This window comes from Castor canadensis, chromosome X (assembly GCF_047511655.1).
Source record: "Castor canadensis chromosome X, mCasCan1.hap1v2, whole genome shotgun sequence".
Lineage (NCBI taxonomy): Eukaryota > Metazoa > Chordata > Mammalia > Rodentia > Castoridae > Castor > Castor canadensis.
The window spans coordinates 1310484-1325348 of record NC_133405.1 but is presented as its reverse complement, the minus strand read 5'-3'; the positions used below and the strand labels follow the sequence as shown (position 1 = coordinate 1325348).

The window sequence follows — 14865 nt, the reverse complement described above, 5'->3', positions numbered from 1 at the left end:
TTGTAGGATAGCCTCAGAAGCAGGGGAGTGAGGAGTGGGAGGGGGCGGTCTAAGTACTGGGCCCAATTAAGAGATCAGATGGTGAAGGGTTTGGGAGCTTTCAAGGTGAGGAGGCCCAGGCTGATCCCGCAGTCTGGTATAAAGTGCCATGACCCCCTAGGCAGCATGCCAAGCCTGGCGGGCATCCGGGACAGGACTTTGTACAGCCATGGCGCAACACTGGGGCCCCCAAAGGCTTGCAGGTGGACAGACACAGGACAGCTATGAGGACAGCACCCAGGCAAGCATCTTCACCTATACCAACAGCAATGCCACCAGAGGTGAGCAAGAGGAGCTGTAGAGGCTGGGTCACCAGGCCAGGATGGCCATGCTGGAGGCCACCAGCCCCCCCACCCCATGGAGGTGCACACGCCATCTCCCTTAGCTTTGATGATAAGTACAGATCAGGGAGGTTTTCTCCCCTGACATAGTGGACACTGTGCTACGGAATGTGCACATCTGCTCCCAGAGAATTTGAGAACACATGTCCCTCTAAGGGTTCATGGACTCTTGCCCTGTGGCCCCTCGATAATCTACGATTCTGGCGAGCTCTCATTACATGAAATTGGTGGCATCTATCTGGCCGCTGCTTCCGTTGCTACCCAGGAAAGAAGCCGGGTCTGTCTTTGCACCTCCCAAAACCGCTAGCAAGATGGAGAGGTGGCCTGGAGCAAAATGCTGACCCAGCAAGGGAGGTGGGGAGGCTCGACAGGCAGGCAAGGGTGCCGGCCCGGAAAGGGAACCTGGGAAAGGCAGTAGCAGAGGGTCAGCAACTTCTAGAAACTTAAGGTTGGAAGAGACTGTAGCAGTTATCTTGTCCACTCCATGCCCAGAGCACACAGCCTTGGCTGCTGCGCACTGCCGGGGAGGAGAGCTGGTTGGCGCCCAGGGCAGCCTTTTTGTTTTGAGCAGTCCTGGGAAACAACAACCAAAAGCTAAAAACTTATCAGGGCAGCCTGAGTTCTGCCCTCGGGAGTTCCCTGGGCACAAAGCTTTGAGTTGGCCCTTTCAGATGACTGAGGATGCTAGTGAATCCCTTCCCCATCTCTGTCCTCTATCCCTAGGTCCCTCCTTGAAACCTCTTCAACCCGTCCTTGGGGTAGCAATATTCTGCCATGCAGAAATCAAGACCAAGGGGTTTAGCAACTGGGGTATCAGGCCAAACTTGCTGAGTTTCCTGCAGTTCACCCTAACGTGACCGTTTGTGCCCCAGAGAATCCTCGCCGGTGATGCAACAGTGCTTTTCCTGAAGGCTCCAGTGAGGCATGGCATCATCCATTTTCAAATACCGGAGGCTTCAGTTTTTGTGAAATTTAAGCATGTACCGAAGTAGAGGGAAGAACAGAACAGACCCAGGTCCTCATCACTCAGCTGTCACAGGCTCCTGTCTTATTTCATCCATGACCTCTTCAGTAGCTCTTTCCTCTTGATTCTTAGAAGCAAATTCAGGACATCACATTCTTTCTTCTTTGCATCTTCAGTATATGACTCTAAGAGAAAGGGGCTGAAAAATATAACCACGAGGACATCACCACACCTAAAAGTGTAATGATATTTACCGAATATCATCAAATGTCCTATGTAGTCGGGTAACTTTTACTGGCCATGAGCAAGCTGAAGATGTTTTCTTTCTTGTGCCAGATATGGGGCAATTGGGTGGCAAACTTGTTCTAGAAACTCAGGTGCCACCTCTTTTTACTACTTTCATGGCATGGTATTTCCAGTCACAGTAGCTGGTAGGTGTCGGAAGCCTTGAGTGGGAAAAGAGAGACTAGGCAAGCCTAGGTCAAGTTAACCATGTGTTATAGTTCTGGACAAAACATTTTTCAAATGTTCAACATGCCTACAGTAGAGTCAGAGTTGAGTTGGATCTGACCCAAATGTTGAGGCAGCAAAGGAGATAGACCCAATATGAAGACAGAGATGCCAAACCTTCTCCTATTCCAACCCCCAGAGGATATCTACAGGCCCAAGTGAAGAATCAGTGTTTTCAAAAAAAGTGGCCTTTGGGTCCATGAAAAGTAACCTAGGCAACTGTTATCACAATCCACATGGCAAAAGTGTTATCTATAGCAAAGCTAGTAGGAAATTGCCCAGCTGTGTGACCTCCAAAACTCGCTCTCTAAATTAACAGAGTAGTGGTAGCTAGAGGAGTTTGACTGCGTTTCTCCCAGTGATATGACCAGAGGCAGGCTAGTGCGTGGGTGGGTCTTGGCAAGACCACTTATTAGAAGACCAACTCTTTTCTCAGGTGTTGGAACTTGCTGAGACTCATTGCCCAGACCCATTAAGCCACCGGGGGCGTCGGATGATGACATGCTGGCTCCTCACTCTGTCTTCATTTATTAGCTGGATTGCTTTGATAAACAGAAATATGCCCGTTTCTACTACTGGGCTCCCCAGGGGTACAGTGTGCATGAGAAGCAGGATAAGTGCTAGATTTTATCCTTTTATGTCTCCATTCTCAAAATAATGATTTGGTTCACCGGTGGAGGCCATGGGTTTGACATCTGTGTCTCCTTTTCCTCCCACTAAGAATCCTGTTCTCAAGGAATTAGAATTGAATATCGTGTAATCACCCATTTTCTGTATCTCGCAACACACAAAATCATCTCAATACCACCAAAACCCTAACGTTTGTAGGGTCTTTTAATCCTCAGAGAATGTGCCCCTGGGTCTTACAGACAAGCCAGCATGCTTTCAGTGCCTTAGAGTAGCCTCTGTCTGTAGGGCTATACCACTGAGTGGCTATGCATTCTCACTCACTCGTTTTGTTTTTCATAATCAAAGACTGATTTTTAAATTTAAATTTTATTTCAAAATTATGTAATGAATTATTTATAGGGTTCCAAAGTACAATCTACAACAGAGATGGATTTAAAGAAGTCCAGCTTCCCTGCCCCCATTCCATAAAACTCCCTTCCTCCTTGCATTTCATAGAAACATTTTGCCTGGGAGTTGCCTTTTCATACCTTTCTCTTGCTCATTTCTTCATGAAACCAGTTCTAGAACTTTCAGGAGGGTGAGGCAGGCCAGGACACCTGCACTGGAGGCACGGCTAGAGGCTCCTCCCCAACCCCACAGCTGCTTGGCCCTGGTCCCTCCTTTGCCCCTCTTGTCCCTCCCCTGCCCAGTTTGAGCTCCACAGATTTGTCCAGGAAGGGCACTAGCTGCCTTATTTTGAAAGGCTGTAGCATCTAGATTGTTCCAACCCCTTCCCATGCCCGCAAACTGGAGTGTTCCAAACACCTCCCAGTTTCAACTGCTCTTTTCCGGTTAACCTGCTGTACTTTCCGGGGAAGATCTATTGACAGTTTGGGGGTTCTTTGTTCTCAGGTCTGTCAGCAGCCCCATTGCTTCACCCTACTCCCTTATGCAGAGAGACTGAGACCACATAGGTCTTGGGTTGTCAATGGTCTGTCCTAATGCTCATATTCGAGTTCATGGGAATTCTGTGCAGGGTTTGTGGGAGCTCCCTGTGTTAGGAAGAAATGGAGCCCATGCAAAGAGCAAAACTGGGGCGTCATGGGGTCCAGTCGTGCTGAGGGTGAGATTTACCCATCCCTCCTGGCCACAGCCAAGAGAGCCTTGTTTTTCTTAAGCTACTTTGGGTTGGGTTTTTGTAACACACAACTAAAGAATCTTGCTAAGTCCAGGGGCTTTCTGTGTATGTTTTCCTAGGCACCATGAGGCCTTATTATATGGAAACAGAGACTGGAACTTGTAAATACTCCAAGTATTTTGTCAAAATGATTATGGCAGAGAAGTTCTTTCCAACATGAAAAGGTTGTTGGCCTCGGTGTCATAATAAAGATGAGTTATTCCTCCTTTTATTCTGTATGAGGTTGCTAGGGATGCCATGAAAAAGTGCCACTATCCGAGTGGTGGAACAATAGAAATGTATTATGTCACAGTTATGGAGGCCAGAAGTCTGTGATCAAGGTGTCTGCAGGGTTGGTTCCTACTGATGGCTCTAAGGGAGAATTTGTCCCATGCCTCTAGTAGCTGCTGGTGACTGATGGCAGCCTGTGGTATTCCTTGGCTTGTGGACGCATCACCCTGATCTCTGTCTTCAAATGGCCTTCTCAGTGGGTGTTCAAATGTCCCTTTTGATAAGGACCACAGTCCTATCGGATTCGGGATCATCCTAATGCTTTCAGGGGGCTCTCTGAGATCTGGGAAAGGTGGGATCAGGGTGTCCACATGGGTTGGCGATGCTGCTGCCCAGCTCCTCTCTCTATTCTGTACCTCTTGCCTCTAGGCCCCTTTGAAGGCCCCAATTACCACATTGCTCCCAGATGGGTGTACCACCTCACCAGCCTCTGGATGATTCTCGTGGTCATTGCGTCTGTCTTCACTAATGGGCTTGTGTTGGTGGCCACCATGAAGTTTAAGAAGCTGCGCCACCCTCTGAACTGGATCCTGGTGAACTTGGCAGTCGCTGACCTAGCAGAGACCATCATCGCCAGCACTATCAGTGTTGTGAACCAGGTCTACGGCTACTTTGTGCTGGGCTACCCTCTCTGTGTTGTGGAGGGCTACACTGTTTCCCTGTGTGGTAAGCTGTAGGAGACCTTGATGTGCATTAAAAAACAAAACAAAACAAAACAAAAACCTTCACACGGCAAACCCGGAAAGGCAGCCACGATTCACATGTGTGAGGCTCAAGTGTGAAGGGAGATAGACCCAGGAGAAGCTGGGCCAAGGTCATCACGGGTGGGAGGACAGGCTTACAGGGTTCTGGAGGCTTCCATCTGAGCACTCACTTTAAACTCAGTTTGCTTGAGTCCAACACACCCTGCGTCTTGTCTCTACTTTTGAGACAGGCTCTGCCTGGGGACAGCCAGTGGGACTGTGAGGCTCACACGGGGGAAGACAGATCTTGACTCAAATAATCTAGAACAGTATGGTAGAGAGGGGCTTTGGGCACCTTGGACAGAACTCCCAACCAAATCAGGGACACACATGCTGTCATCCTGTCCCTACATCACCTGCTGGTTGCCCACACTGTGTGAGTTTCCTTAGGGAAAGACACAATTCCCCATTAGAACTTTCAGGATATTAAGACTAGATCCCAGATCCCTTTCTTTGTCCCCATCACTAATACCTCTGGGTCACAATTTGCTTAGTTCAATGAATAGTGGCCAAAAAGTACCTCTGTGCTGGGAAGGGGCCCTGTACCCAGATAGTGACTACACAGTGCCCCATTAGTCCTCTCAGAAGAGAAGGTGATGAGGAGAGACCAGGAACAGCTGGCGGCTCGGGGGGCTGGCGGTACCAGCGAGCAGCATGGCTCTGTTGAGCGGACATGAGGCAGGCAGGCCGAGGTATTGTGTGCCATCCTCAGGAGCAAAGACTTCATTTTGAGAGGAGGAGTCTAGAGATGGGAGAGCCACTAAGGGCCCCACTCATCTAGCCAGGCACCTAACAAGCGACAAAAGTCACTCTTACTCTTGTCTCCTTGCCATTCTTTCTGCCACCCACCCCCAACCTAACTGCTCTCATTGGGCAGATGATGGCTCAGACCAAAGGAGGTGCTGGCCAAAGCTCTCCCAGAAGGATAGAAATGGCATCACTGGGGAAGGTCAAAAAGAGAACGTTGCTGGACGCCAGTGGCTCACACCTGTAATCCTAGCTACTCAGGAGGCAGAGATGAGGAGGATCTTGGTCAAAGACAGCCTTGGCAAATAGTTCGAGAGACCCTATCTCAAAAAACCCATCACAAAACAGGGCTGGAGGAGTTGTTCAAGCAGTAGAGCACCTGCCTAGCAAGCATGAGGCCCTGAGTTCAACCGCCAGTACCAGAAAAACAGAGAGAGAAAGAGAAAGTCCAAGTGTCCTTAATGGCAACTGTGTGCCTTGGTGGTCTCATGGCCCCTCCAGAGAGGCCCCCTGCATCCCTCCCTCCCCATGACCATCTCTACTTCTACCAGTCCCTCCTCTCGCCTTTGCCTGTGTTCTTGAGTTGCTGAGGTGCCAGGCAGTCAGTGCAGTTTTAGAGCTACCCTAGGCCCTCTGGGGATGGCTGTAAATGCAGAAATGAGACCATAGGATTACAAAGGCAGCCAGGTGTATTGAAACATAGTTATCAAAGTTGAAATATTAATTAGTGACACAGTCTTTTGCTAAAAGTATTAACATTAAAAGTATTTATTAAAAGTGGTAAGCATACTGTTCTGTTCTAAAGTATTAAGTAACAGGATGTAATCTGACAAGTACCAAAACTTCGGTTAGTAATGAACAGGAGCAATCTTTTGTGAGCTCTTCCACCTCTGTAGAGTGATGTAAAAACATCTGTCCTTCTTTGGCTGACCAAATCAGAGGTCCTGCCAATACAGCCACGTTCACAATGAAGGAAATACCAAATGTCCCTTAGAGGTTAGTGGAATGAAAGATGTTTCTTTTTACAACCCAGTTCATGGAGCCCTGAATCCCGTGCATGGACGTTTGGGGCACAGGCAAGAGGCAGGAAGCTATCTCAGCTTCCAAACCATGGGGGAGCCCAAGAAGTTCAGAAACAACCTAAGGGCAATGTGAACTGGCTGGCGGGGCACAGGTTACTAGACATGTCCTGTGTCCTTGCTCTTGGCTGGGATAAAAGCATCTCTGTACACATGGCCATCAATGGCATCAGAGAAAGAAAGGGATGGTAGCCATGATGGCAAGAGATACAGTGCCAACAGGGTCTCTGTGGTGACCACACACAGGGCCATTGGCTACCATAGCTCTTTCTTGCCTCCTCTTTGGAGACAGGGAGTAGAAGTTGAGGAGAGAGCTCTGGGCGTTCTAAGTTCTCAGCCTCAGGATACCATGACTGGATTGGCATGAAACTGGAGCTCCACTCCAGAGGGAACGCATTTGAGGTTAAGAGGAAGGCCAGAAAGAGGGAAGAGAGCAGAAAAACTGGGGAAGAAATGAAGCGGCTGAGTTCAGGGGGGAAGCAAGGCACAGGAAGAGGCCAGCAGAGATGGGGATGGAAAATGAGAAGCAAGGTGTCGGAGAAGTCCAATGAAAACCTGGCCATTAACCAAGAGGCCCACTGGACCCCGGACCTGAAAACACTTCTTAGAGAAGTCAGTTTGGCTGCTAGGAAGGGAAAAGTCTTCATCCTGCAAGCTGTCGGCCGGCATGGGATGATACTCCCTGCTGTTTCTCCTTTGCTTGACGCCCTCCTTTGTCTGCTCTTTCCTCCGTAGGGATCACAGGCCTCTGGTCCCTGGCCATCATCTCCTGGGAGAGGTGGCTGGTGGTCTGCAAGCCCTTCGGCAACATGAGATTTGACGCCAAGCTGGCCATCGTGGGCATTGCCTTCTCCTGGGTCTGGGCTGCTGTGTGGACAGCCCCACCTATCTTTGGTTGGAGCAGGTAAGGGTGAAGGTTACTAAGAAGGTGGTTCCTTTAGGATCTAGCGAGCAGGATCAGACTTTGTGAGCTTGGGCAAATCACTTCCTGTTTCTGGGCCTCTATGGCTCCTTGCATAAAAGCAAAAAGATGGGTAGACTCTCCCCAGGCTCCTTCACGTGCACAATGTGTATAAATGTAGGAATCTGTTTGGCCACAGAATGGAAAGGGGCCCTGTGGTCCCCAGTTTCCAGAAAGCTGTTTCTCTCGATTACGAGCAGCTCGCAGGACATCCACACAGGCGCACGTGAATGCAGGACACGTCTGGTTTCCCGGGCCCTCTGGCCAGCTCAGTGCCAGGCCTGTTTCCCACACATCTTGCCTTGCCACCTTTGGAGGCTTCTTGGGATGGAGGATCTTAATAGCAACTGGAATGATCTTCCGTCACGGATGGACAGACCGATTCTTTGGGGAAAGGCTGGAATTTATGAGTAAATGGTGCCGATGTTTAGGGGGGTGCACACTGTCTTACCTGTCAATCTCGAGAATGAGTTCCTGTGGCATTTGGAGAGGGAATGCTCGGTCTTTGGGAAGCTTAGCCACCAGGCCCCACGACAGCTGCCCATCATTGAACATGGCTGAGTGCCGGCTCTGGTGGAGGCTCACAGCTGCTCAGTGAGCAAGTCCCTTTATTAGTCATAGCCTACTTGGTCTCGGGAAGAAAAGATTCATGTATTCATGAACGTTCTTAGAAGATCAGAGCAAGAGGAAGCCTCACCCTTCATTTGGAAAAAGACGGTGTGATGGAGTGAGGAAAATATTCTGGAACCAAGTTGGGCACAGTGGCCCATGCCTGTAATCCCAGCACTCAAGAGGCGGAGGTAGGAGGATCATAAGTTTAAGGCCAGCCTGGGCTATGTCGTGAGACCATGTTTATTGCAGTGCTATTCACAATAGTGGAGCCATGGAAACAGCCAAGATGCCCCACTACTGACGAATGGATTTAGAAAATGTGGTATCTCTACACAATGGAATTTTACTCAGTCACAAAGAAGAATGAAATTTTGTCATTCGCAAGTAAATGGATGGAACTGGAGAACACCATCCTGAGTGAGGTTAGCCTGGCCCAGAAAGTCAAAAGCCCCATGTTCTCTCTCATATGGAGATTATAAACCCAAAACAAATGCAGGGATATTATGGGACATGGGTCACACACAAAGGGGAGTCTGCATACAGGAGGGATAGGGCAAGGGAAGGAAACGAAAACCTTGAATGAGGTTGATGTGCTCAGTGTACAGGATGAATATAGAAATCTTAAGCTGGCCGGGGCCACCATGGGAAGTGGACTAGGGAGGAGTGAAGAGGACTGGTGGAGATGAACCAATCGTGGTTATAACACATATGTGCATGGAAACAACACAAGGAAAATCCTTGTGTAGCCATCTTTATCTCAAACTAACAAAAACACGTTTCTCTTTTTATCTTCTGCTGGTGGGGAGGGAGGGGTAGGAGGGTGAATATGGTGCAAACAATGTGCACACATGTATGTAAATGCAAAAATGATACCTGTTGAAACTGTTCCAGGAATCAGGGTTGGGGACATGGGGGAGAGCAGTGGAGTGAGGGAATTCAAGTAAGATATATCTGATACATTGTAAGAACCTTTGTAGATGCCACACTGTACCCCCACCCAGCACAACAATAAAAAAGAAAGAAAAAAAGGAAGGAAGGAAGGGATCAAGGGAGGAAAGACAGAAGGAAAGAAGGAAGGAGAATGAAGGAAGGAGTGAGAGAGTAAAGGAGAGAGGGAAGGAAGGAAGGAGGCAGGGAGGGAGGGAGGAAGGAAGGAAGGAAGAGAAAGAAGGAGAAGAAAGAAGAAAGAAAGAAATTTTGGAGCCAAATAGTGCTGTTAGTCGCACAACATTGTGAATGTGTCAATGTCACAATGGCAAATGTTTTTTTGGTGAGACTGGTATTTGAACTCGGGGCTTCATGCTTGCAAAGTAGGTGCTCTACTGCTTGAGCGCCTCCAGCCTTAATGGCAAAGCTTACGTGTATCTTACCACAATAAAAGAAAAGAGAGGGAGAGGAGGTGTGACGCCTATCAACGGAGAGGAACTTAACAAAGCCATACCTGAGGGCTGTGTTTTGGGTGATGGTTACACAACACTGCAAATGTATGAAGTACCACTGAATTGTTCACCACTGCGAAATGCAGGGCTGGTGGAGTGGCTCAAGTGGTAGAGCGCCTGCCTAGCAAGCGCGAGGCCCTGAGTTCAAACCCCAGTACTGCAAAAAAAAAATTGATGTAATGTGAATTTCACCTCCATTTAAAAATACTGTGGGCTGGGGACGTGGATTAAGTGGTAGGTAAAGCACTTGCCCAGCAAGTGCAAGGCCCTGAGTTCAAACTCCAGTACCACCAAAAACAGAAAAGCCCCCAAACCTGTGACCCAGGTCAGGGGCATGCGTGGGCTGGGCTGGGGGTCCTGGGTTGCCCTAGTCTGCGTCATGATGGACTCCTGGCCCCTCTCTTCAGGTACTGGCCTCATGGCCTGAAGACGTCGTGTGGCCCAGATGTGTTCAGCGGCACCTCGTACCCTGGGGTGCAGTCTTACATGATGGTCCTCATGGTCACGTGCTGCATCATCCCGCTCAGCATCATTGTGCTCTGCTACCTCCAAGTGTGGCTGGCCATCCGAGCAGTAAGCCCCTCACCCTCCTGCCTCATCCCGGGCTGACAGAATGTCTAGGTGGGGACAAAGGATCACCCGGTGCACTGTCCCGTCTCCAAGCTGCTTTGCTTCCAAATCTGTCCACTGAGTTTCTTAAGCTGCTTTTTAAAATCCTCAGATAAGAGGATTCCACCCTATAAGAAAATATTAAGGCCCAGAGATGTGATCAGGCAGTCCCTTTGGGGACACAGTTGGGGTCTTTGCACTGTCCTCACTTCTGTGGGATGGGAAGGGACTGCCTGCTGCTTCCTAAAGGATCATGATGAAGGAGCACATCTGTGTCTTTCTTCTGACTCGGGACAGTTCTCCCATAAAGTGGAGCCACCAGAGCACCCTCGTCCCCTTCACAGGCCATTTGCCCGCTAGGCCTGCTCTCCACTCTTCTGTGTCTGGTGCTCCACCCTGGGAAGCTGATTCTGTTCACAGGCACCACCCCTTCCTCACCCCACCTCAGGCTGGGTGACACTGGGGAGCTCCTGCAGGAAATCAGAGCAAGAGAGGAGAGTGAGGTTGGGTCCCGAGATGCTGAGGTTCTGGGTTTCCACATACACACCATGAGTTATCCCTTTGTCAACCAACTCCCCTTCCATTAGCTCCATCTCCATGTGCCATCTGTTCATTGCTGGGACTTTGCCTAACACAGGTGGCAGAAGTCCCTTTAGGGTGGTGCCTTTCCTATTTCCTATATGAGGTTGCTGTGCGCACGACTGGATCAGCAGGTGCTTACAATGAACAGCTCTTTCTAGATGGGGCCATGCGATAAGCTCCACTCACTTCACTGCCTTGAGCTAAAGGCTGCAATTTGATCTCCCAGGCTGGTGGTCACCTATCAGAACCAACTTAGCTGGTTCCCACAAGTATCAAACCATGGCTTCAGTGCTATTAGCTCTGTGCTGGTGCAGTCCCTCCCTGCTGTCCCAGCCCTCCCCAGACTCCAGCCCCCACAGTTCCTCCTCCATCCCCATTTAGCTAGCTGCCTGCTATCCGTCCGTCCGTGGCAGGCAGTAGCTGGCCCCTGTCCATAGGCTGGCCAATCCTGCTCTAGAAAGCCTGAGAATTCTATGCATGGCTCTTGCACTGCCATTAGTCACCCTGCCAGCCCCTGGTTAGCTAAAGCAACCCCAACTTCTTTCACCTCCCCGCCATTTTCCATCATGTAGAACTGTGGTGCTGAGCTGTGTTCCCCTCGTGTCTTCACGCACACTAATTGTCCCTGTTATCACCTCATCTGCCATTAGCCCCATCTCTGTGTGCCATCTGTTAACAGCTCTTTCATTCTCAGCTTTCCAGTGATCTCTTTAGGCCTCAATGCTCAAATCTGAGCATAGGAAGAGGTGCTCTGATAAGGAAGGGCTCAGATGAGGCTAATATCGGCCTCCCCAGTTCTCCTTCCCAAGTCCTGGCAGGCTAGGACTTTGAAGCCTTTTTTGGCTTCAAAGACCTGACCCTAGCCAAGCACCAGTAGCTCACACCTGTAATCCTAGCTACACAAGAGACAGAGATAAGGAGGATCACGGTTCGAAGCCAGCCCGGGCAAAATAATTCGTAAGACCCTATCTCGAAAATACCCAACATAAAACAGGGCTGGTGGAGTGGCTCAAGTGGTACCTGCCTAGCAAGCATGAGCTCAAAGTCCAATACCACCAAAAAAAAAAAAAAAAAGAAAGAGAGAGACCTGGCCTGGCCCTGAGGGTCATCCTTGGCCAAGCCAGCTGCTTGTTATCTTAAAACCTCCAAACCTCCCTCACAACGCCCCAACCCCAGGTTACCCTCCTTGCTGCCTCCCTGAATCACTGCCTGAGCAATAGCAACAGAGTCCTTTCAGATACTGAAAGGTCTGGGTGACTACCCCACTCACTGCCCTGTCTCCCCTAGGTGGCAAAGCAGCAGAAAGAATCTGAGTCCACCCAGAAGGCTGAGAAGGAGGTGACACGCATGGTGGTGGTGATGGTTTTTGCATACTGCCTCTGCTGGGGGCCCTACACCTTCTTTGCATGCTTTGCAACTGCCCACCCTGGTTATGCTTTCCACCCTCTTCTGGCCTCCCTACCAGCCTACTTTGCCAAAAGCGCCACCATCTACAACCCCATCATCTACGTCTTTATGAACCGGCAGGTAAGCAACACCATTCTAGAATGAAATTCCACGAGGAAAGGGGATTTTGCTTTTCTTGCTCACTGCTATAGCCTTCTAGAACACAGAGGCTGACATATAGGGAGTGCTCAGTAAGTAGATGTTGAATTCGTTGAATAAATTCATCAGCCTCACCTGCCAGCTCTTCAGCCAAGTCCATTCTACTATTCTGCCCATGTCTTACATCATTAATTTCAACAATTAGGTTTTTGAAATTTTTGAGTGTTTTGATGGTAGAGGAAGGTGGAGATACTTAAGAACAGGCTTGAAAGCCTAGCTACTCAGGAGATGCAGCTAGGAGGCTCATGGTTCACGGATAGCCTGGGCAAAAGTTAGCGAGAACTTAGCTCCAAAAACAACAACAAAAAGTCGGGTGTAGGATGCACGTATGTAATTCCAGCTACCTGAGGCATGGAGATAGGATTGCAGTCCAAGGCCTGACCAGGCAAAAGTTATCACCAGACTCTGAAAAACAAACGAAAAGCAAAGTGGACAGGAGGACAGCCCAAGGAGTACTAGAGTAGAGCACTTGCCTGACACACTCAAGACCTTGACTTCATTCTGCAGTACCACCAAAAAGGAAAGGAGGGAGGGAGGGAGGAAGGAAATTAATAGGTGCACTTAAATGTTAATCTCATCTAAAAAATACATTAAAAAGAATAGGTCCAAAATATTTAGGGTTGCTTCTGGTGTGGGTTCTCCAAGCTCTGTGGTTACTTCAGTGATGATGTCAGCCATAACTAAGAAATTAATATAACCCAAATCTCTTCAGGGGTCAACTGACAAAGAGAAGACCCCCTCCTGGTACCACAAGACTTTCTTGGATGAAGAGATGAGGGAGGGGTTGGACTGTTAGACTATTGTTGCCCTAGTTCTTATCTTGATCCCCCTCCATTTTTTTTGAGACAGGATCTCACTATGTAGCCAGGCTGGCCTTGAATTCATTATGTAGCCCAGGCAGCCTCTGAACTCTTTATCCTCCTGGCTCAACCTCCCAAGTGCTGGGATTACAGACATTTGCCACCACACTGGGCATCAAAAATGGATTGAACATTTCTTTTGTGTGTGTGTGTATGGTGCTGGGATTGAAGCCAGGGCCTCATGCATGCAAGGCAAGCCTCTACCACTTCAGCTTGCCCTGAAGTTGATGGGCAAGAAATAAGATGGCATCACCTGTTCACTAAGATGCCCCTGAGCCTCTTGTAAGATGTTTGGGAGATGGGTTGCTGTATGCATGGGCCTCTTAGCTGGCATTGTGTTTGGTCACTGCATAAGTATCCTGGGGTTGCCACAACAAACTATCACACACTTGGTGACTTAAAACAACAGGATCTGAACCTTTCACAGTTGTTTTGAGGTCAGATGTCTGAAATCAAAGTTGGTTCCCTCTTGAGGTGCTGAAAGAAAATCAGTCCTGTGCCCCTCTCCTAGCTTCTGGGGTTTTCTGGCAATCGTTGGTATTCCCTGACTCAAAGATGCATTACTCTAATTTCTGCCTTCATCTTCACATGACCTCTTCTCTCTGTGTATGTGTAGCTGTGTCCAAATATTCCTCTTCCTGTAAGAATACCAGTCATTGCATTGGGGTCAACACTAATCCAGTATGACCCCCATCGTAACGTGCATCTTAATGACATGTGCAAAGACCCTAGTTCTTTTTTTTTTAATTTTATTATTCATATGTGCATAAGGCTTGGGTCATTTCTCCCCCCTGCCCCCACCCCCTCCCTTACCACCCGCTCCGCCCCCTCCCTCTCCCCCCCACCCCCTCAATACCCAGCAGAAACTATTTTGCCCTTATCTCTAATTTTGTTGTAGAGAGAGTATACGCAATAATAGGAAGGAACAAGGGGTTTTGCTGGTTGAGATAAGGATAGCTCTACAGGGCGTTGACTCAGACCCTATTTCTGAATAAGGACACATTCACAGGTTCTACGAGTTAGGACTTGAACATGTCTTTTGGGGGACACAATTCAATATGCAACAGTCACCATCAACTGCTAAATTAGATAACTCAGATGACCATCCCAATATGCAAAGAATGACCTGAGCCTTTCCCCATCCTACAGATAGTACTGTTAAATAGGAAGGGATTGAGTAATCAAAGCAACACTTAATACCATCCCTGTAGCACAGCACACTTGCCTTTCCTGCCTTGCTGAATAACTTAGCTTTCTGTCCTTCCAGTTTCGAAATTGCATCTTGCAGCTTTTTGGGAAGAAGGTTGATGATAGCTCTGAACTCTCCAGCACCTCCAAAACGGAGGCCTCATCTGTCTCTTCAGTATCACCTGCCTGAGATCTGCCTCCTACCTGTCCCACCCTCTGAGGCTTTGGCTACCTCTCCCCTACCTTCTTCTCCATCCATGTGAAATAAATGCAATTTCTCTTTGCCCAAACCAACGTCTCAGTGGCTGCTACTACAGCTTGGGGACACATGAGCCTCTTTGGGTGTTTAGGCCCCACACCTCAAGAGGGTTCACGGGACATAAAGAGCAGAACAGAACATTGTGGAGTTTAATCATTTTCAAATCTCATGTCTTCAGATGGCATGGAAGGCAACATGGAGACGGGAGGCAGGTGAACACCTGCACCTGTCTCATTGGACTGGTGATTAC

General features: G+C 48.9%; 1 protein-coding gene across 1 annotated transcript; it reads left to right on the top strand.

Moving 5' to 3' along the window:
• Window positions 1-208: 208 nt before the first annotated feature.
• LOC109702979 (medium-wave-sensitive opsin 1) lies at window positions 209-14546 on the top strand. Its single transcript, XM_020188197.2, has 6 exons — window positions 209-320; window positions 4301-4597; window positions 7236-7404; window positions 9920-10085; window positions 11991-12230; window positions 14436-14546. The coding sequence occupies exons 1-6, from the start codon at window positions 209-211 to the stop codon at window positions 14544-14546; spliced, it is 1095 nt and encodes a 364-aa protein (XP_020043786.1).
• The last annotated feature ends 319 nt before the right edge of the window (window positions 14547-14865 follow it).

Coding starts and splice junctions, on each gene's coding strand:
- LOC109702979 (XM_020188197.2), top strand. CDS start 209: ATGGCGCAACACTGGGGCCCCCAAAGGCTTGCAGGTGGACAGACACAG. Junction 4,598..7,235: donor CTACACTGTTTCCCTGTGTG/GTAAGCTGTAGG, acceptor TTTCCTCCGTAG/GGATCACAGGCCTCTGGTCC. Junction 12,231..14,435: donor ACGTCTTTATGAACCGGCAG/GTAAGCAACACC, acceptor CTGTCCTTCCAG/TTTCGAAATTGCATCTTGCA.